Raw genomic sequence first — 24,408 nt, forward strand, 5'->3', positions numbered from 1 at the left:
TCATTATTAATAAAAATCGCGCACCGCATCGTGCAGACCCCCCCCCCCCCTCCCCTCCCCTCCCCCTAAACGGGACAAACGGGGTGGGGGGGAGCGCGCGCGTAGGGGGGGGGATCCATTACAGATTCTGATTTGCCCAGCCAACATTATGAAGCAGGCTATGCGGTCGCGTCTCCATGAATGTTTTCGTGCACCGCTGGGACCCGGCTCACCGGCCGGTCCCGCGGACCCACTCTTGTGCTGGCTGCAGTGTGTTGTTGTGTGAGAAGTACGTTGGGTTTGGTGCGCAGCTATAATCGGTCCGTCTGAAACTCGTCCAGCGAGAAACGTTCCGCGGTAAAAAAAAATAGGTGCGATTAAAATGCGTTAATTTTTTTAACGCGATATTTTTTCTGTAATTAATTGATCGAAATTAACGCGATAAAGTCCCGGCCCTATATATAATCATTATTATTTTTGTTTATTTTTAATTATATATGTCTGTGGGAGGAGGGAGTGGGGGGGGGGGGTTTAGAAGGGCTCCCGCATAAAAAAAACTGTCATGTTTCCACCTGTACAGTTACATATATATCAGATATTATCATATGATATTAAGTCATATCATAATAATAATGTGTTCCTCATTGTTTCTCCCCCTCTCTATCATGGTCTTTCTCTCAGCTGGGACTCCATCACATCCCTCCCTCTCTCTGCAGCAGACATGAGGAAGTCTTGGCATACAGAGTTCACACAGTGGAGACGTGACTTCCGTGTCCGCTGGCTGTGAGTGTTCATCACACAGAAAGCAGAACCAATACAATGTGTTCTCATCATCTTCTAGACCCCAGACCAGCTGAACTATTATCACTTATTATATGATGAGTTTAATCTGATGTCTGACTTTGTCTCTTTCATTCTCTGTGTGTTGGTGAGCAGTGTATACATGTCAACAGGAGACCCAGCTGAGGACATAAAAGACCTGGTGACTGATGCTCAGAACATAGAGAGGAACATATATGAGTCAGCTAACAGCGAGGTAAGAACCTAATATTCTCTCCATGACATTTATTTACATGTTCTAATGAATACATGAACTACATTTAGCGGTTCCAAATACATGTCTAACATTTAACTGTTCCTCATTCAGTGACATAAAAAAATAAATAATATAATAAATGTTTTAAAATGTGTCTAAAATAGGGATGCCAGGTAACCACATGAACCCTAGCGTCCTTTTTCTGAGGTGAACATTCGACGAAAATAGCCGATCTACAAGCTTACAATGCATCACAATGCAACCCGCTGTGAGCTTTTAGATCGGCTATTTTAGGCAAACAGATTTGGTGTTGAGAGAATAAAGCTTCGGCCTAGTTCAGAGCCCTGGGGGACCCCGTTCAACTATGTATAAAGGGTTAATGTGGTTATCGTTGTTGTCGGGCAGAAACCTTGTATCTCCACGTTTCAATCCCCCCCCCCCCATAACTTAATGCCCCATTTCATCATGCAAGAGTGTCACTCAAAAGTAGTGAAATAGCAGATCTACAAGCTCACAATGCGACACTGTTATGCCCCAGTCTAGGGGTACCTGAGACACAACATGAATATGTTCCCGCCTTCCCCAACTCCCAAGTAGCCACACAAACAAAAGGGTTTAACGTGCAAAAAGTAGTAATAACAAAGTGATTAACATAAGGTAGGGTCATACATAAGGGTTTAGGAATAACAAATTGTAAATGAATATCTCTGACCTACCAAAAGAAACAAGAATACAATATCTTACCTTCCTAACATAAACAATAAGCAAAAGGATCAACCAGCTCAAAAGCAACCTATACCAACTCAAAGTAACTATATCAAAGCAAATAACTCATAAGTAACTGAACAAACAGAAGGTATGGTGGCCAGTTAGCTACAGTTAGGCAGAACTCCTGGAAGCTCCCCACCAATCACTGGCCGGCCTGGAAGTGTTCCCCACCAATCGCCTTCCGGGCTTGACACACCTGCATTTGCATACATTCACCCACACAGTCTCACCTCTATCTGGCACACGCACACCATTCCACACTAGAACCAAATCATAACTAAATATAACCACAAATACGACCACAGTCGCAGCAGACACGTTGTGAACTTGTAGTTTAGCTTTATTAACCCATTAAGACCTGGGACGCATCTGTGTCATTTTTAGATTTGAGCTAAAAAGCATTATTTTACACTTTGGCTATTCAAAAATAGCAGACATACAAGCTTGTAGCGCGGCACCGAGTGCCGCTCTACGAGCTTGTAGATCTGCTATTTTTGAAAAATCTAGAAACTGTGTGCAAATTAATATATTTATATTCTTTTAAATCGATCAAATACATATCATGTTTTGGGTCCTTGACATGAAAAAGTTTGAGAACCACTGATGTAGAAACGTTTTTCAGAAAACTGTTAGGATTTAGAAGACAGTAGGAAGAATCGGCCTCAGGTCTTAATGGGTTAACAATATAAACCCTGTATACTTAAATTGAACAGGGTTCCTCAGGGGTCTATTCTTGGCCCTCTACAGATCTACACACTATTGTGAGCTTGTAGATCTGCTATTTCCACGGAATGTTTTCCCCAGAATAGGGAAGCTAGGGATCATGTGGTTAACAGTGTTCTACTTACATGGGGTTAAACGTATCAATACTGCAATATAGAAATACTCTGTTACAAGTAAAAGACCGGAATTCAAAATGTACTTGAGTAAAAGTATTAACATATTGGCGTCAACATGTACCAAAAGTACTCTTTATACAGAATGTCCCATTTCAAGTTTTCAAATGTGTGAGATGGTGACTCTCTCTCTCCTATTGGTCAGATGGTGCACCTTGACTGATGCTTGCACCATATGTTTCCTATTCAATATTCACATTGATTTCCATAAAAGTATGATAGCTATAAAGTCAAGACAGACTGCACAAATTATTCTAAATTGTCAAATCCCTTTAATCACTCACCTCAGCAATAGAACTCTCACTCTCTCTATTTCTCTCTCTCTCTCTCTCTCTCTCTCTCTCTCTCTCTCTCACATGTCACGTTTTTTGCTTGAAGATATGTTCTTTTTGCACACGCATGCATCCAAAGGTCCCTCCCCCTTTTAAATACCTGCTCTTGGTAGCGCAGCATGACACACAGAGGGGTTCTAAATAATTAGACGTTTGTCAAATTCAGTTAATAAAAACTAGGGTTATAAACTTGACCGGACAGAGAAAATTGCAGGGTACACCCGGCAGCTAACATTTTGGATGTGTAGAGCATAGAACATTAGTTAATCTTAAGATCTATGTTGTTGATCCTCCTGTCAGTGACATCTGGGAATATCACTGTAATGTTCCATGGAATGACACAAGTGTTAATGTGTGCAGCGTCCTTCATACAAGAGACGCACGCACACGCATGGAATTACACGGTAAATACGCACACACGCACCTAGCATTTCTGCTTTTCCCTACAGTTAACAGCGGGGCTACTTCAGATACAATCATTTATTTCACTTTATCGCCCAAATCCCGGCAGAAGTGGATGTCTCAGTGGTATAAGGATAAGGATAATTCCTTTTAACAGGTCGTTCATGAAAGTCCTTGCGGTCTTGTTTCCAATGAGAACCTGTGAGCAATTGGGGTTAAGAGTCTTGCTCAGGGACAAATTTCATATCATCGGCACATATGCTGGGATAGCCTGGAATCGCGGATAGGCGGGCTCACTAACCACTCAGCTATGGCCGCCCCAATGCATGAGTTAACGCAGTGCATGAGTTAACGCAGTTTTCCACTTGGGGGGATTTGACAGCGTGAGAAATATGATGTGTGGCGTGAGTGCATGTGAAGAGGGTCATTTACATGTGTCTCACGCTCATTGTGTGAGAGTTGGCAGCTCTGGTTAAGGAACAGTGTGTTAACATTTGATGTAGCTTCACTCTGTCATTGTCTGTTGATGTGTGAAATACAGGGTGAATACTGGAAACTGATCTATGAGAAGAGTTCTGAGCTGAGGGAGAGTCAGATGAAGATGGGTAAGGTTCTAGCCACACACACACTCACACTCAGTCACTCTCTCTCTATCTATTCTGAGCTGCCCAGAATAGTGAGTCTAGGGTTGATGTGGTTAAACTAACATGTTCACACTGTGTCCATTTAACTCTTACTTCATACTGGAGGGGGAGGGGCCACCTCCAAGTATGATGTAAGAACAAAATGGCCGCTATGTGAATGTGATTCATTGAGTTTACAGTGATATTATATACAGTCATAAAACAATCAGACCTCATGTCTTCTATACTCATCATGTGTAATGAATGTTTGTTGGTTGTTCTTCTGTAGAGTTTGTTGGTTGTTCTTCTGTAGAGAAGAAGATGAAGTCCATGGATCAGACATCAACACCTCCCCTTCCTCCTGAAGACAAGGTTATTTTTGCTATTGTTTTGACTTTCTTTTTTCTTTTTTAATTAATTTTAAAACAGACTCACTAGTTTATTTTATTTATTATTTTATTATATTTTGTGTTTTAGTTTTTTTGTTTTGTATTATAACTATATACTAAACTTGGTGCTCCAAAGAACCAGGTTAGTTTTACTACAAGATATATGTATGGTGTATTAAAAGTTTTTATGAAAGAATGTAATGGCTATATTCATAAAACATTTATGTATTAAAATGCCATAGATATGTTTGGTATGTCATAACAGTAGACGTGCACCCACATAACATTCACCTTTAAAACGTATTATTACACAGCTTGGTTGAATGCTTGATTCTGATTGGCCAATCACTGAATTCAGCGTTCTGTTATTTTTGAATAATGACCGTTGAACTCAATTACAGACCGTCTAATTAAAGACTCAGAGCACCTGCTCAATTCAATCTACGTTGCTTGATTTTTGCCGTATCCAACATGGCAGCCATGTAAACGAATACACAATATCATTTACAGCTAAACAGTACACTCGAGAATGTTTCTAAAAACATTTGAAGGAAGAAATAGACAATGTAGTATATTGATTTTATTTGATCAACACTTGTTCAATCCGTTGTTTTCCGAGCCGACCGCGTTGCACTGGACGCACCTTTCATTAGCCTACCGTAATACACAAGTATTGGCATAAAAATATACTTAAGTACTAAAAGTAAAAGTAAAATGCCCCATTTTGCACGTTTCCAAATGTTTGAAATTCTTTGCTCACAACGCGTCGCTTTGCGATGCATGGTGAGTTTGTAGATCGGCTATTTTCAAATAGCGAAAGTATATTGGGCTGAAGTAGTTTGTGCTTTTTTTGTATTAATAATCTACATCTTCAAAGTAACTAGTAATTAACATTTTCAAGTAATTGTAGTGGAGTAAAAGTACAATATTTGCATTTGAGATGTAGTGGAATAGAAGTAAAAGCATAGAATATTGGAAATACTCTAGGAAAGTAAAACATATTTCAAAATGGTAATTAACTACAGTACTTGAGTACATTTACTTTCCACCATGCTTATACCTAGCGAGGCCCTGATCTATCCAGTCTTTTATTTTGAAAATACAGGTAAAAGTTAATTCCAACCAATGCTAAGGAACAGTTTGTTAACATCTTGATAGTCTTGTATGGCCAGACTGTTGCCTCCCACAATTGTCAAATTTTTCCGGTAATACGGCTCTGATCATGAATACAATATAACGGAAGTGCCAGCTTCCTCTCTCGGATTTCGGGAGATTGTGGAATAGTTGTCTGGCTACGCAAGACTAACCTCTCATTGTCTGTTGATGTGTGAATTACAGGATGAATACAAGAAACTGATGGTTGAGAAGAGGTGGACGAGTAGGGGTAAGGTTCTAGCCACTGACTAACACACAAACAAACACACACACACACACACACACACACACACACACACACACACACACACACTTGTGTACTTGGTCCCCTCCTTTTTCCCTTCTACACCAAATCTCTTAGCTGATCCAACGCATCATGTTGTGAGCTTGTACATCAGCTATTTTCGCAGGATGTTTGCATATTTTCACAGAATGTTCTTCTATTCTGAGCTGTCCAGAATAGTGAGTCTAGGGTTGATGTGGTTAAACTAACATATTCACACTGTGTCCATTTAACTCTTACTTCATACTGGAGGGGGAGGGGCCACCTCCAAGTATGATATAAGAACAAAATTGCCGCTGTGTGAATATGGTTAATTGAGTTTACAGTGATATTTATGTAGCCTACAGTCATTAAACAATGTATCAGACCTCATGTCTTCTATACTCTTCATGTGTAATGAATGTTTGTTTGTTCTTCTATAGAGGACAGTGATGGGGACAGTGATGACAGCGAGCACTTGAGCAAAAAACAGTCTATTCTGAAGTGGATGCAGTCCATAAGTCACAGATCAACATCTCCTCTTGGTGACAAGGTGATTATAGTTTTACAATTGTTTTTTTTTGTTCTTCTTAGTTTTCTTTATTTTTAGTATTACAAAAAGTATTATAGTATGTAATAAAACCCAACCAAACTGCACCATTAAAAAAGAAAAGCTTAGTTATAACTGGCAAAGTTTTCTTATCCACCCACAATATTGCTCTTCCTAGGCCAGTGTCTATCAACCTTTTTTGTGCCAAGGCACACCTGGCATAGCCAAAAAATCCCAGGGCACACCTAGATATACGGTATATATAATTATATATATATATACGGTATATCTATACACACACTAGGGGTGTGCCGATTTTCACATTTCACGAAACGATACGATACGATATTGGGCACACAACTTCAATACGATTTCGATACGATACGCACTTTTTTATCATGAAAATATATGGGGGAGAAAAAAAGCAAATGCAAACAAATATTTCTGTTTTTGCATTATTCAGACATGCAAACTTGTAGCTTTTCAGCTTCCACTAGCCGTTTTGAATCCAAATAGGGCAATAGTGTGACACCTGACCCGAAAAAAACAGCATGTTGTCACCCTTTTCACCTCGGGCTGTTTGCATGCCTGATTATTATTATTGTTAAAAAAAAAAAAAAAATTCAAACCTCCTTCAAACGGTGCGGCACACCTCAGCATTAGCCCCGGCCCAAAATTGGGACGTTTGCCAGGGTTGATATACACTGTCCTAGGCTATTGCTGACACTTGTCATTAATTTGAACTTGGTTTTATACTTTACTATCATACTACTTCTAAAAAAAGATAATCATATTTCAGTTTTGCACTTGATTTTATAACTGATAACATTCTAGTACAGCTACCTAGTTCATAACAATATGTGTAAGTTGTCTTACAATTTACATGAAACAGTTTCTGAGTCATTGTTCTCCCATATGGCCTGATCTTATGAATGAGAAATTATTGTCAATACCACCACCAGTGTTGCCAGATTGTATTAGAGAAACGAGCAAATAGGCCGTAGGATCACACCCTGGGGGTCCCCAGCAAAATGACTTAACACATTGGGTGCCAGAGGTTTATTAAAATATTATACGTTGAGTGCCTGCATTTCTTCCATCCACTTGCGTTATACGTTTCGTGCTGTGAGAAGCCCAGACGCGGAAGTGCATGTAAACAAAGCGTGCGTGCGAGACGGCGGAGGGTCCCGACTAACGCCTGGAACAATAATATTTCTAACGCGATCCTCCATTGCAGCGTGATCGCCGATCGAAAACGGCTCGTTTTCACCACATTAAAAAGAAATGGAGATATTAAGCTTTTAGTCAAGGAGATAACATTGAAAACGCCGACCGGAAGGATTTTTGACATGGAGCCAGATCCAGCCTCTTCTTCTCAGAAACTCTTTGGGTGATGTCAAAGTTTCGTTTTAGCGCCCCACGTGGCCCACATGTATAAAAATAGAATTGGGTCAAAAACGGTCCGGACCGTTTTCGGCACTTCTCGTTTGGATCCTCAAAAACGGTCCGGACCGTTTTTGGCATTCAATGTGTTAATATAGCATTAGCCAATAATAAAAATAATAATAACAACAACACAATTCCAGGCCTGTCCTGTAGAGAACATTATTATTTCATATTATTACTATTTATTTAATGATAGAGGAATAGAGATGTAAATTACTTGATAATTCTTTAACAAAAAAGCTTCAACATATTACTTTGAAAATAACAATGTGTAGTGATAAGGAATAACAAACAGTGGTGGAAGAAACAAGTAACCCTAGCATCCCTATTCTGGCCATGACATGCTAGGTGAACGCAATAGCAATTTTCTTTTTAAAATGGCAAAGATAGGTAAATATTTGCGTTAAGCAATGGTACCTCTCATCATGACTGGTGGGAGGAGACTGAAAACACCTGCTGTCTCGTCATGGACCACTTCATATCTTAGATGGACATGAACACTTTTCCCCCAGCTAACAGCCTATGATATGGGTTCAATGCATTCTGCTTGTAGAGTATCGTTGAGTGTCTGTGGGCCGGACAGACAAACATGCTACCTAAGATTTTGACGTTAGGGTCTGTACATAAAGGCTTAGATGTTGAGGTTAGGGTCTTTGCATAAAGGCTTAGATGTTGGGGTTAGGGTCTGTACATCGTCCAACATCGTTATGTCACTCCTGAGATCACTTGTATTTCATTTTGAGAGAACTAATCCCCCAAAAATCATGTTTTTGCGGTTACATTTTGCGCATTTGTGGCGCCCCCTATGTATCAAAGTGGAAATGCTTTTGGGGATTTGTTGAGTGAACCACCCTCAACATGTGATTCAAGTTTGGGATGGACCGGACCCTCTGTTCTTGATTTTTGGCGTTTTTTATAAAACAGGCCCCTCCCACTAAATTTGGAAGCCAATTACGGACGAACGGTATGGACTATCAAAATTCCGCTTGGAGGTGTTTATCGCATGGGTCCAGAGATCATGTGTACCGATTTTTGTGAGATTTGGACAACATATGTGTGAAAAGGAGCTAAAAGTGTGTTTTGAAGAAAATTCAAAATGGCGAAAAATATATCCAGACGCAAATGGGCTTGGCCTATATAGGGAGTTGCGTCATGACCCAAGGAATCTAGGGGGGAATATATTTTTATTATTACGACCTACGGTTCAAGAGTTATAGGCCAAAACGTAAAGTGGGCTTTTATAGCGCCACCATGTGGCCGAATGATATAATTATGTTTTAAATAATTTCACACTAAATTATAAACCTCCCCTCCAAGTCTTGTAACTCTAGCCCTTACTGTTTCTGAGAAAAAAATACTTGAATTTGAGTTTTTTCATTTTCCCATTAAAGTGAATGGGGAAATTTAATGCACTAATACATCAATATCAATTAAACTATACAACCTATCTCTTAGTACAAGCCCTGCATTCCCGGTGAAGCCTGTCATTTTGACATATGGCACTAAATTGGGAAAAATAAACTGTGGGAGGAGTAGCACAGCAAAATAAAGTTTATCTAGAATAATGTTTATCTATAACAATAGTCTGGTCAACCACACTAATAATACATTAAATAATACATTCCTTTTTCTCTTCTCACCCTGGCAGATGGCTGTTCTCTGTTTTCACCCTGAAATATTGGCTTCATACTGAGTCATGATCCTCTGATTTGAGGAGTATGTATTGTTAGGGGTATTATTAGGGGTTAGTGCTTTTCTGTGTGGTTTCTTTAGGCTGAGTGCCATTTACTAGTGTGTCAATGCGGTTAATAAGTTAAATGTCCATAATTTAATTTCCTTTTCTCTTTTCTCATTCCCATGTTGTCTCTGGGACTAAATTAAAAGAAGAGAAGATGAGCACTGTAAAGCAAAAAGGACGTCTCACAGCCTCCTCCTCCTCCACAGCTGAAGGAGTGAAGCATAGTGAGATGGAAGACACTTTAGATCAGAAGACAGAAAAAAGCAGAGTAAGGGTGTTCTTTGGAAGAATATGGGAGTATATGAGAGGAGTGACACATAGTGAGATGGAAGACACTCCAGAGAAGACTAAAGAGTTGGATGAAGAAAAAGACAGAAGCAGAGTGAAGAATGCTACAGAGATGCTTGAGGAGATAGTATCTGAGGAGACTCTGTTTGACCCTCCCTCCACACCTGGTGATAACCCTCCCATTCAGTCCCAGTCTGAATCCCAAATCTACCCACTGGAACCTGGCAAGCATCACTCAAGCACTGAAACTACTTCTCCATCAACTAGACCATCCTCTGACTCCACACTCAACAGACCACACATGGTTTCTTCACAGAGAACACAAGACAGAAAGAGAAGAAAAGAAGAGTTGAAGGACACTGATATTCCCTCATCAAACCTCCCTCTGCTTCCATCTTCAACTTTAGATGAGTTAGATGAGTCTGATATTCCCTCTTCCCAAGATGCTTCACAGGAAGTAATTACAACCAGCATGTATCCCTCTGTTGTTATAGTCTCCCCCATGTTGTCTTCCTCATCCACATCACAACAGACCTCCCATGATTCCCCAGATGAAATGAAGTCATGTGACACAGCCTGTGATTTGTCAACCACAGACCAGCCTGTTACAGAGTCACTGTCCTCTCCACATCCTTCCTTGGAGCTCCAAGATGAAACTGATCTAAATTCATGCTTCAGTGGTTTGAGGATAGAAGAATCCATCTCTCTGCCTCGTTCTCACAGCTTACCCTCACTGAGCCAAATTCCATGTTTAGAGAACAAGACAAGTTTCAGAGCAAAACGCTCCCACAGCGTAAATGATGTTACACTACTGGACAAAACACAGAAAATTACACCTGATATCATTGTTGTAGAAAACAAGGAAAGCTACAGGTTCCACTGCACCCAAGCAGGACTGTTCCAATGCAACGTGACCGACCTGGTGTTTAAGATGAAGACAGAGGGAGATGTGACTTACAGGACAGTCCACTGGGACCGAGGACTTCTATCCCAGCTTGGCACGAAGAGGCCTGCAGGACCACTGTTTGACATCAAAGGTTCTCAGGGGTCTGTGTGTCAGTTACAATTTCCACATTGTGAGATCCTCTCCATGGGTGGAGGCAAATCCTTGTCTGTTGTCCATGTGATCGATGATGATGGCTTTGAGCTGATCAAACCCCATATGATCACAGAAACTCATGTTATCATAGATGTAACTGAATTATCTTTATTTGGTATCATCTCGTACGTACAAGAGATGTTGTACGGACCCAGTCCTGTCCAGGCATCGGTGTTACTGTTTTATACACCACCAATCAATGATGATGATCCAAGTTCAATCCTGTATGTTTTGCCGCTGCCTGGGAACGTTACGTGGCATGAAGTGGTGAACAACAGAAGGAGCGTACAAGAGGAAATTTACATTGAAATGCCTCAATGTGAACTAATCCCACAGCAAGAATACACCCTCTCCACTTCCATTCAAGATGACTCCATCATAATTCTACCAAATAAGGCCAAATTTAAAGTTGAAGAATCATCCTACCGCAATTACAATGCAACATTTGTCATTAATTTAGAGGAAAGGTTTAGCCATGTTAGGCTGCTTCTAAGCAACAGTAAAACCTCCATCCCTGTATGGGAAGGTCATGTGAAACTCTCAGCTGCTGCTTTAAGAAAACAACAAGCTCAGCGCACTGTGACTCTTCCAGCAGAAGATAGGCTATTTTCTGTGCGAAGCAGCTTCATTGACAGGGTTTCACTTCCCGTTCTTAACGGTCTCCTGGACAAACTTTTAGAGATGAGCATTATAACTGATGCTGAGCAGGAGATGGCTGATGGGATGCAGATGAGAAATGACAAGGCACGTTTTGTCATCGACACAGTGAGGCGCAAAGGACCTGATGCAAGTTCAAAAATGATATTGATTCTCTGTGTTCTGGACACGTGCCTCTCTGAACATCTTGGGTTGATGTTGAACTAGACTGATGTACTTAAAATACCTTCAGTATCTAGGCAACCTCCTGATTCTTAGTTTTTTCTGTAAATGAAAACACCAGTTGGACACATTGGTTGGTTGCAGTTGGATCATTATTTAACTGTTATCTTTTTTATGACATGATCATCCAGAGCAACTTCAAAGTAAATGAACAATGACAGGTGCAATACCTGAAGGACACTTCAACATGGTGACTGGTTGTTACATGGACACTCATTGGCTGTTTCAGGATTAAACACATGATGTTACATGGACGCTCATTGGCTGTTTCAGGGATTAAACACATGATGTTACATGAACACTCATTGGCTGTTTCAGGATTAAACACATGATGTTACATGGACACTCATTGGCTGGTTCAGGGATTAAACACATGATGTTACATGGACACTCATTGGCTGTTTCAGGATTAAACACATGGTGTTACATGGACACTCATTGGCTGTTTCAGGATTAAACACATGTTGTTACATGGACACTCATTGGCTGTTTCAGGATTAAACACATGATGTTACATGGACACTCATTGGCTGTTTCAGGATTAAACACATGATGTTACATGGACACTCATTGGCTGTTTCAGGGATTAAACACATGATGTTACATGGCCACTCATTGGCTGTTTCAGGATTAAACATCTTTTTTGCTATGACCAACATGATGTTTTGACTATGACCTCAGGACACACAGATTAAAGAAATGTATTTAAAAAACTGGGGTGAGGGTTAGGGTTAGGGAAACAGTTTTCCCCCCAATTTAGTTGTTATGCCAATTAATTCCTCTCCAACCACATTTGTTTTGTGTGTTGTCAGTCACTGATTTTGTAACCTACTGACTCACCTGCCAGTGAGGAGCCCCTACCGGGAGGACGTAGAGCCTTCGTCCCACTCCTCCCACCCAAGACTCCCTGCTGTAGGAGTATGTACAGTGACAAATATCACTCCTCCTCCCCGCCCGGCTCCCCTCCCCCGAACACGGGTCTATTGTGTTTGTTTATTTTAGCCGCTCCACAAAGCCTGTTGCACCACAGTGGATTCAAACCCCCAGACTCCATGGTGGTGGGCAGATACTTGACCACTGCACCACCCGAGCACCTTGAGGTTGTATGGAGACCAATGTTTATACAGTGAACACAGTGAAGAGCAGTGATTGTTTTCACTCTACAAGCTCTGCATTTGCTGGCAGAGGGAGTGTAGCGCCCAGGATTACTTTGACAATTGGCACTGGGTGAAAAAATTGGGTTACAAAATCGTGGGATAAAAATGTAGAAAAAAAACAACTCCTTTTTCTGTTTGCAACTAAAATAAATGTTTTATTTCTGTTTGTTAACGTGTTAAAGCTTAGATGATTGATGAAAGATAAACATCCTCAGACGTTTATCTTAATGTGCAACATTGTTTTCTTACTCAACAGTACACAAACCAACATACAGTTTAAGTGCATACAGGGTATCTGCACATTTATAAAGAGACCATTTAGGGACTTTTAATACAATTTTAATCAAAAGTAATCAATAAACTATACTGTGAAGGTCAAACATTTACCAAATTGTCAAATATTACCTAAGAAAGAGGCAACATTCTTTTAAAAGAGCTATACTCACAATGTGTATCTGTGGAGTCAAACTAAATGTAATGCCTCAACTCCTACAGTTCCAAGTGCTCGTCAGAGTGGGGGGTCCCTAGTTCACATGATTATTTTTGGGGGTCCCCAGTTCACATATGATTATTTTTGGGGGTCCCCAGTTCACATCGTGGTCGTGGCCTGAAAAGATTGAGAATCACTGCTCTAAGGAAGAATATCTGCTACAGATGATCAGGTCAAAGCTCTTCATTATCCTATATACTATACATTTAAGAAACCTCTCTCCGTCATTCTGTCTGATCCACATGTTTCTCCTCTGTGAGTTTTTTCACTTTCCCCAAATATAATAGTCTGGCAGCCGCTGAGGTGGGGGGTGAAATGTGGTATGTAGTTTATTTTTTGTATTGGTCCAAAATATTATCTATACACACATTCATGAAACCACCTGCTGACCAGCTGTCAGTATTGAGATCTTTTTTCTTTTGTATAGGGGGTTATATGTAACCATATCTCTATATTACAAAAATAGACTACTGGAAATGTGTTGGACCTAGATTTTGTTTTCTATTTGCTTTTATTATTGAAATATAATCTATAGGCCTAGTTTATGATATTCAACTTTGTTAAGGGTTAAAGAAATACTTCACTCTCACATAAAATAAACATTAAAAAAATGAAAGAAGTTATGGCAAAATCACGGCCCCCTCACACATTAGTAGGACACTCTAATGCGTGAGGGGGCCGTGATCTTTCCATTACTTTTTTCATTTATTTTTAATATATTTTTTAAATGTTTATTTTATGTGAAAGTGAAGTATCCCTTTAAGTGTTGAGTAATTAGTATGATTAGCGTTATTAACCGTCAATAAAAGTCCAACAGGACCAAGTGGGGTATATACTTTGGGTATGACATTTTTTTTCTAAAGGTGGTTTTAGGTCTTTCAATGCCTTAATAACAAGTTCCGAACTGTTGACCTTTTGAGCACTTTTCAGAATCAGGTAACTTTATTAGAATCATTCTTATGGCCATCTTGCTGACAGTTTAAATTAATACATATAATAATGTTATAATGTGGCTTGCAAAAGTACATGTTCTGATATGTAATCAAGTAAAGTCAGTTACTCTCAAGACTATCATCTATCAGGAGGTAGAAGTGATAAATAAATGAGCTCCCAGCTCAGGAACTGTTGCTGTAGGATTCTACACATGGACATTGATCACAAAGGTTGTCCCACATCAACATAATGTGGACGTTCTGATGAAGGATGTATGAGCAGAAAGTAGTGGTGAGATAGACATGATGCATGGAGAACCAAGCAGTGGTGGAACAAGTACTCACATGTTTTACTTAAGTAAAAGTAGCAATACCGCAATATAAAAATACTCTGTTACAAGTAAAAGGCCTGTGTTCAAAATGTTACTTGGGTAAAAGTACAAAAGTATTGGCATCAAAATATACTTAAAGTACCAAAAGTAAAAGTACTAAAATGTTTGAAAATAGCAGATCTAAAAGCTCACAACGTGTTGCGATGCGACATGTTGTGAGCTTGTAGATCTGCTATTTTCAAATAGCCTAGGTATAAAATAGGGCTGAAGTGGTTAATGTATGTTTTATGATATAATAATGTATTTATGCAAAGTAACTAGTAACTAAAGTTTTCAAATAATTGTAGTGGAGTAAAAGTACAATATTTGCCTCTGAGATGTAGTGGAGTAGAAGAAAAAGTATTGAATATTGGAAAAACTCCAGTAAAGCAAAAAATACCTCAAAATTGTACTTAAGTACAGTACTTGAGTAAATGTACTTAGTTACTTTACACCAATGGAACCAAGATGACTGCAGGCTCCACTGGAGGTTTCATCTGAAGTCAACCTAATGGAATGGAATGATAAAGTAACCATACAGTATATTATACTGATGGCTATTTATCTATGTTTGAAACAAACACAAATCTTGCATGCAGGGACCCTGGCACAAAATATGTGGGGGTCTGTGGCAGAATACATATTAATGTGAGGGTCCTTGAAGTGAAAATGTTTACATCTTAGCTGATGCGTATTTCTGAAACTGTATGAAATACAGCGCTGCCTCTTTAAGAGAAGTGCATAAAATGGGTGGCCAGTCTGCGGCCTTCTGTTTGTCCAGAAGCCTGCATTTGGGTGTTTGGTGGAAGACTTGGAGGCTTGAGGGTATTCAGCCTAATACTGGGTAAGGAAACTTGTGAACCAATGTTAATAGTCATGTTGTCATGTTGGCAATATAGAGACACACGGCGGACAACAAATTCACGCCCACTATTGAGACAGCGCATCCTCTCGAGGTATGGGAGAACGATGTACTGCAGCTGTCAATGCAATCCATATGAGAGACATCGTAAAATACCATCATTTCACTAGTTGACTACTGAGACTGTAGCAATTTATTTCGTGTTCTAATGAAGTTTCCCATTTGTTTGATTTGTCCTTTTTAATGTGACATATCTGCCATCTCAATATACAACCCACAATATACTATAATATATGTGAGATACATGATTATATTGGGAATTGAGCTACATGATTATATTATTTACTAAAACAGGCACCCCCATATTATGTATTATTCCATTTGATACATTTTTGTATTTCATTAGGATGTTGTTCACATTATTCTGTGAACTGTGGTTGAAGCGTGGCACATAAAATACATTTACTAAAGCTGTGAAACACTTTATCATTCTGGGTGTTGCATTTGGGACAGGCAATCAGCTAGACACTCACTGTGCAAGGCACATGTTGGACAGCAGGGGTCCTGACTCCTGTTCGGAATAGGACCAGAGTTAGCAAGGTGTGTAAATGTGCCTTTAGTTTGTCTGTGTGTTTACAGGTGAGAAATGATGAGATAAAGTGTATAAAAGTGATAGTGAATCATGTTAAATGAAGGCATAAACGGAGAAGAGTATCTGTGAAGCAAATGTGCGCGTGGAACATAGGTGGTTTTTAGGGGGGGGGGGGGGGGGGGGGGGCTGGTGCAGGCCCCCTGGTGGCAGGCCCCCTGGTGGCAGGCCCCCTGGTGGCAGGGATGTGAATGGTTTGTTGTGTAAAATGTTTTCATTATGGTTCTAGTAACCAGAGTAATGTTACAGTATGCAGCTGATATATTTAGTTGTGGGGAACACAAGTATTATTTTTGTGAGTTATGCTAAAGAGAACATTTTTCTATTGGAGGATAAACCCCTTGAGATGCATCATCTCGTCTTCCAGGGGGTCCTCAGGCTAAACGCACAAACAATGACAAAAAAAAACAATCACATAACATTCAACATCAACAACAACAACAAGACATACACATGAGGCTCTCACACCATCCCAGACCATTCTACATCTGTTACAATCTTCATGTTGTTTACAAGGTGAAATGTTTACTGTTGTTCTAATAACTAGAGGACTGTGAGATTTGATGCAATTCATAACTGATCATTTTGGTACAAGAGAGAAGTATTCTTTGTGATATTTGTATATCATATACTATATACTGTTTACAAGTGAGAGTATTTACTACTTTTCATGCAAATTAGAATATGCGCCTTATTGATATATTGTTCAGAATAAGACCAGAGTTTGCAATGAGTGGAAGAGCTGCTGTAATGTGCCTTTAGTTTGTCTGTGTGTTTACAGAGAGAAATAAACCACCTTTAAATTCCTGCACACTGGAAAATGATTAGTTTTATCCAAGTGTGTAACATATACTCCATCAGCGTGTCAAAAGTTCTATCATCTGAAATCTAAAGTTTAAGTGGTCACATGGTATATACGTCACAGACGCATCCTTTGAGGTTTTCAATACCCAGACACGTTTGTGTCTCATGTATCATTGTTTTAGGCTATTTATTTTGGACAATTATCCAAACAGCATCTTGCAAGACTATTTGTATATTAATACTAACCTGGAGAATTCACTAAGTCGGTGAAACTGTCTGGATATGTCACTCCTCCATGTAGTTGGGTTATTTCCCCAACTTACATTCAGGCAAGTTAATACAACAACTGTAAACCCACGAGTTTTACATTTTTTCATGTACCGTCGGAGCTCCGTGGTAGGGAGAACATTAATATAAGCCTATGACATATGTTCAAAATATAGACACGAACAATAATGCTCATAAGACAGTGTTGTCACTGAAATGCGACTACTTGTCTGTCTGCCGTCTACCCTCTGCTGTGTAAACATTATGGGTAAAACCCATTCAAGTGGCAAATGAAATGTGAAACACATCAACTATTGAGAAAACAAGAAGATATGTTGATAAAGACACTCCATACATTTGGAAACATATTGTTGTTCAAATCTATATCGTCTCCAGTTCATATAGGATCATTTTAAAAGTAGGCTAACTCTCATATCCTCTCATAGGGAATGAATTGACAGCTGCAGTTCATCGTTCTCCCAGACCTCCAGTGGGGGGCGCTCTCTCAATAGTGGGAGTGAATTTGTAGTCCGCCGTGTGTCTCTATGGTGACATGTTTTAACCCATTAAGACCTGAAGCCGATTCTACAAATGTCTTCTAAATTCCAACAGTATTATGAAAAACCTATGTTTCTATATCAGTGGTTGAACTTAGGTTCTCAATCTTTTTCATGTCAAGGACCCCCAAAATTATGTGTATTTGGCCGCCGACCCCCAACTCAATATGTTGTTCCAGGGACCCCCAAGAAGCAAAGATTTGAGGTAAAATGTTTGCTTAAAAATTATATATATATTCAAAGATTTGCACAAATTTGCTCGATTTTTCAAAAATAGCAGATCTACAAGCTCGTAGCGCGGTGCCGCGCTACGAGCTTGTAGATCTGCTATTTTTAAATAGCCAAAGTGTAAAATAATATGCTTTATAGCTCAAATAAAAAAATGGGCAGATAATAAGTATTTTGTAATAATAAATGATCACATCAATACTGTGTTTTAAAGGTAGGGTACGTGATCTTTCTTGGTTGAAACTTAAAAAGAAAGGTTAAAGGTTAAAGCTCTATATTGTGATAGTAATCATTGCTATAGAGTGTTTGTTCAGTAACAGTGTTAAATAGATCTATATTGTGATAGTAATCATTGCTATAGAGTGTTTGTTCAGTAACAGGGGTCCCTCTGTCTCTTTTCCTAACGTGTCTCCACTGACCTCACTCAGCCCAGATTCGGCACAAACATGGGGTCAAATGTGTTCTACTGCTAGGCCACCAAAACGTGGAACGCTCTTACAACAAACATTACAAAAGTGTAACTCCTATATATACCCTCCTTAAAAAAACACCATAAAAAAGCACCTATCTGTAATGTCTAAAGGGTCCTAGAAAAGCCCTCTAGCCTTATCATCGGAGCTCCGCGGTAGGGAGAGAAATTAATATAAGCCTATGACATACGTTCAAAATATAGACACGAACAAAGTCAGTCGGGATTGGGATGAGAATTATTCTCTTTTAAATTGGCGCTCGGCGCTCATAAAGACGGTGATGTCACTGAAATGTGACTACTTGTCTGTCTGCCGTCTACCCTCTGCTGTGTAAACTTTATGGGTAAAACCCATTCAAATGGCAAATGAAATGTGAAACACATCAACTATTGAGAAAACAAGAAGATATGTTGATAAAGACACTCTATACATTTGTAAACATATTGTTGTTCAAATCTATATCGTCTTCAGTTCATGTAGGATCATTATAAAAGTAGGCTAACTCTCATATCCTCTCATAGGGAATGCAGTGACAGCTGCAGTTCATCGTTCTCCCAGACCTCCAGTGGGGGCGCTCTCTCAATAGTGGGAGTGAATTTGTAGTCCGCCGTGTGTCTCTATGGTGACATGTTTTAACCCATTAAGACCTGAAGCCGATTCTACAAAATGTCTTCTAAATTCCAACAGTTTTATGAAAAACCTTTGTTTCTATATCAGTGGTTGAACTTAGGTTCTCAATCTTTTTCATGTCAAGGACCCCCAAAATTATGTGTATTTGGCCGCCGACCCCCAACTCAATATGTTGTTCCAGGGACCCCCAAGAAGCAAAGATTTGAGGTAAAAATCTTTGCTTAAAAATAATATATATATTCACAAATTTGCTCGATTTTTCAAAAATAGCAGATCTACAAGCTCGTAGCGCGGTGCCGCGCTACGAGCTTGTAGATCTGCTATTTTTAAATAGCCAAAGTGTAAAATAATATGCGTTTTAGCTCAAATAAAAAAATGGGCAGATAATAATAGTAAGTATTAATAAAAATAAAAGTATTTTGTAATAATAAATGACACATCAATACTGTGTTTTAAAGGTAGGGTAAGTGATCTTTGATCTTTGAATTGAATACACAGGACCACAATGGAAACAAGCCCCTATGGCTTTTTGTGTTATCCTTTTAACAATCATTGTAAACCTGTACAAATTGCAAACTGTTAATAAAGTATTCAATCAATCAATGTCATCTCTCCATAATCACTGCTGTGTGGAGCTGAGCTGCATGATGCTGCCCTCTAGTGTCTGCATTTAGCATTGTCCTACAGACACAACATTATTGTGTACGGTCGGATTCTGCTTTATAAATACTTTAATAATGTTATAAAATGTATTATTAATAAATGCTTTATAAATGCTTTAATAATGTTATAAAATGTATCATTAATAAAGGCTTTAATAATGTTGTAAAATGTATCATTAATAAAGGCTTCATGAATGCTTTCATAATGTTATAAAATGTATCATTAATAAATGCTTCATAAATGCTTTAATCATGTTATAAAATGTATCATTAATAAATGCTTCATAAATGCTTTAATCATGTTATAAAATGTATCATTAATAAATGGTAAAACTCAAAGTTTGAACTGGTGGAGACTTCCTAAACGATGAATCTGACTAAACTAGAACTACCTGGTATTACAGATCAGTCATACAGATGTATGGCAGCTTAAACATTAAACATACAACTAGAGATGCACGATATTGTTTTTTGGATACCGATACCGATACCGATTATTTGCTGGGTCATATCTGCCGATACCGATCCGATACCGATATTTAATATATTTATTAAAAAAAAATAAACAGTGCCTTGATATTATGATTTTTAAGGCCTACTGGACACTATACACAGGACCACAATGGAAACAAGCACCTAGGCCCTAAGGGCTTGGCCCAAAGCCTGTTAATAAAGTATTCAATCAATCAATCAATCAATCAATCCTCTGTTTCCAATTGTCTGCTTTCACTACTGAATGAGATGAGTACACAAATTAAATGTAGTCAAAAATGTAACATTTATTTTTACTTAACATTTTGTACAACTTCTTTCGCTTTTGTTCTAAAACAGTCACAGTAGACACTAGAAATATTCCTCTGCTGCCAACAAACATTAGAATTAGAAAGAAATACACAAGCCTTTTGCAGCTTCAGTTCACTTCACATTTCAAACTTATATAGCTAAGTAAAAAAAACAAAAACAACTCTGTGCAGGACAGGTAAAATACACCTCTAAACTGACAAAGAACTGATTTTTTTATGTCCACAGAACATAACCAGGAGAATAATAGATCCATCATCCAACAGTACTGTAATACTGTACAGTAAGTTAGTAACCAAAACTTTCAGTGCCATTTCAGCTCTAGAGTATCTCAGTCTCAACTGACTGTAACATACAGTAACTAGATTGCTTTGTGAAACAAATAAAATAAATTGAATTGCACTGTATGACTGTAATCCTAATCCCCTTTTTTTCCAGCATTTTTTTAAATGAAAGTATACACACCAGCCATAAATTGCACATTGCAGGGGGGTTCACAATCACATCCTATGCTGCCATAGGCAACGTTTTGAACACGTTTCTTAACACAAAATAAGCAGCTTTAAATAATGACTCTGAGAACAAAATAAAATAAATAGTTACAGCACTGCAGTCCCCTTCTCAGCTGCACATTGCACAGGGGTTCACAACTTCACATTAGAACAGAGAGAGAGGGAGAGAGAGAGAGGGGGGGGGAGGCAGAGAGACAAAGAGGGAGACAGAGAGAGAGAGAGAGAGAGAAGCCAGGATCCTACAGGCTAAGTTTTTTTGAGCAAGAGTGGAAAATTTGTCTTAGCTAGAATAAGCATCTCAGCTTTGTCACAAGCAATTCTGTTCCTCTTTTCGTCAATCACATTAGAAACTGCGCTGAACAGACGTTCACTATCTACGCTAGTAGGAGGGGCACTCAGGTACTTGCGGGCAGCTTTTGCAAGGGCAGGGAGGCGCTCCTTGTTACTTCTCCAATATCCCAGTGGGCTTTCAGTCCTTGGAATGGGGGGCTCAGTGAGGTAGGTTTGTATCTACAAGGAAGTAAAAAAGCCTACTTTAATGGACTTTTCTTTTTTTCAAAAGCACTTGCAGCGCAGCCTATTAAAATTGTCTTGCTGGGTAACAGAAAAACAGATATACACACATTTCAAAAACACTGGAACAAGAAAAACGTTTTATGTTGTCAGTTAACTTATAAATAATGTAGTAATCATTGTATTGGCCATAAGGGGATATTTAGGCTGTACAGGCAGTTTATTTCATAAGACACTAACCTGCAATCCTGTGTGGATGGTTATTTGCGGCTCCGGGTCCAGGGTTACGTTCTCCTCCAGGATTTCATCAAACATGTCAAATAAAGACCCCCGATGACCATCGTCTCTCCTGGCCTTCTTCTGTTGCGGATCCTCGGTCTCATCTGGCCCCACGTCCTGGCTGGTCTCACCGGGCTCTGTGCTGCGCTCTGCGCCCTCTGCGCGCTCATGGCTGCATGTTTCCATTTCCAACTGGTCCACAGCGGTCTTCAACATGTCGCGTGCACTGTCTTTATTCTCTCTGTCAAAGTAACGGTCCTTATATCTAGGATCCAGGATAGTTGCCACGCAGTACAGGGGTTCAGACTGGATGTCAGCAAAACGAGTGTTCACAGCATCAAGGAGAGTGCGTTTCGCTGTTTTAATCCCTTTGTCTGTGTCAGCGCTCTTGCTTAACATGCGTTTGCCACGATTCAGATACACAGGCCGCAGATGCACTGATTGTTCTGGTCAGTTCCTCAAAGGGTTCGAGTATTGTTAGCATATTCTCCATGGTCCCCCACTGAGTTGCATTCAGAGATGCAGGCAAATCATAATCGGCGGCATATGCACCGAGTGCGCGCCTCTGCTCCAACAAGCTCTTCATCACATAAAACGTAGAATTCCATCTAGTTACAATGTCTTGTTGGAGCCTCTTGGCTGTCATTCCTTGCTCTTTCTGCACATCTTGTAGGCGGCTGTATGCAAGCTGGGAATGCTTGAAATGCCCTATTATCTTTCTACCCACTGCCAGTATGTTGGAGATGCTTTGCTGTGAGAGAACACCTTCATTCACTGCCAGTTGCAGGGTATGAGCCATGCATGGTAAACTTGGAATCTCACAATCTACTGCTGCCCTGGCCATGTTGCGCGCATTGTCCCGCAGAATAACATGTACCTTCTCTTTGGGAATATCCCACTTTGCAAACATGGCGTTGAATGCAGATGCAATGTTAGCTGCGGTGTGTGATCCACGGCATTCCTGTGAATGTAAAACAGCTTTTTTTAGAGTGAAATCTTCGTCGATCCACTGGGCTGTTAAACTCAGCATGCTCATGGGGCTTACATCAGAACTCCAAATATCTGTTGTGAAGCTTATGGCGGTGATGTCGGCACCAAGAAGCTCCTTAATGCGTGCAGTAACCCTATCATTAAGCTCTGGTAAAGCCGTATCTGCGAAGTAGCGACGGCTGGGTAGTTTATAGCGGGGTTCTAGATGTGAAATCAGTCGGGAGAATCCCGCATCTTCCACGACTGAAAATGGTTGATCGTCGAGTGCAATAAAGTCCATAATTTTAGCGTTTATCGCTATGGCCTTTGGGGTGTCACGGCCGAATTGTTTGCCTTTGTCAAAGGCATCCGGCAACAGCTGTGTTTTAGGACGGCAGGGGGTTGCGTGTTTCTCTTTCTGCGCAGCACTCTGTCCAGCAGACAACTCCTTATACTTTTCAAGATGCTTGCTCTTCAGGTGGTTCTTTAAGTTTGAAGTGGTAAATGACGAGGCCTTCTTCCCTCCTCGCATGACTTCACGTGAACACTCATTGCAAATGGCAATTGTCTCGTCAGTTTCACTGACTTTAAAGTAATTCCACACCAAAGACATTTTACTAGCGATATCTCATTCTCGTTTGTTTGTTGTTCCTCCTCCTTTTGTTTTTTGTCAAGTCGACAACCTCCTTCCTGCATTCATAGCAAATGGAGTACAACACTGCCATCTGCTGGGGAGAAGGACTACAGTGCACAGTCTGCCTAGTGCCTATATGTTACCAAGGCATTGGACGAGCATGTTATTAGTCCGCCATCAATATCGGAGAATTTAATCGGGTTTATTTTGACATCGGTTCGGTACCGATATGACCGATATGGGCCGATATCGGCCGATACCGATAGGTTACCGATTATATCGTGCATCTCTACATACAACATATTAATATAGAAAAGATCATGTGTAAACAAACAAACAAACAAACAAACAAACAAACAGTAATGGTCAGAAGAGCAGAGTTTGCAACGAGTGGAAGAGCTGTAATGTGCCTTTAGTTTGTCTGTGTGTTTACAGAGAGAAATAAACCACCTTTAAATTCCTGCACACTGGAAAATGATTAGTTCTATCCAAGTGTGTAGGCTAACATATACTCCATTAGTTGGTCATAAGTTCTAGCATCTGAAATCTAAAGTTTAAAGGGTAAGACCACTTTGGTAGAGGTTTGGGTTGTGTAGTTACCTTGCCATTATGTAACTCCAAAGGTGGGCAAGAAATCAAAAATAATTGCTCCATTGATTAGAAATTGATAATTCAAAATATGCTCCTCATTGACTTACATTGTACGGTAAAACAGCTCTCAAAGTCACTCTTTTAGCACATAAACAAACGCAAACAAAGTTGATTCAGACAATATAGAA

General features: G+C 39.6%; 1 protein-coding gene across 1 annotated transcript in view; it reads left to right on the forward strand.

The window, feature by feature from the left end:
* LOC308077409 (uncharacterized protein) overlaps window positions 1-24,408 on the forward strand; it is a 312,304-nt gene that overhangs the window by 223,434 nt on the left and 64,462 nt on the right. Inside the window, exons 6-9 of the mRNA XM_080418084.1 lie at window positions 3,955-4,018; window positions 4,326-4,408; window positions 5,764-5,809; window positions 6,286-6,395. Of these exons, the coding sequence (XP_080274210.1) occupies window positions 3,955-4,018; window positions 4,326-4,408; window positions 5,764-5,809; window positions 6,286-6,395 (303 nt within the window). The remainder of the gene's footprint in view (window positions 1-3,954; window positions 4,019-4,325; window positions 4,409-5,763; window positions 5,810-6,285; window positions 6,396-24,408) is intronic.

The sequence above is a fragment of the Gymnoscopelus braueri genome (assembly GCF_963280865.1).
Source record: "Gymnoscopelus braueri genome assembly, chromosome: 21".
Classification (NCBI taxonomy): Eukaryota; Metazoa; Chordata; class Actinopteri; order Myctophiformes; family Myctophidae; genus Gymnoscopelus; species Gymnoscopelus braueri.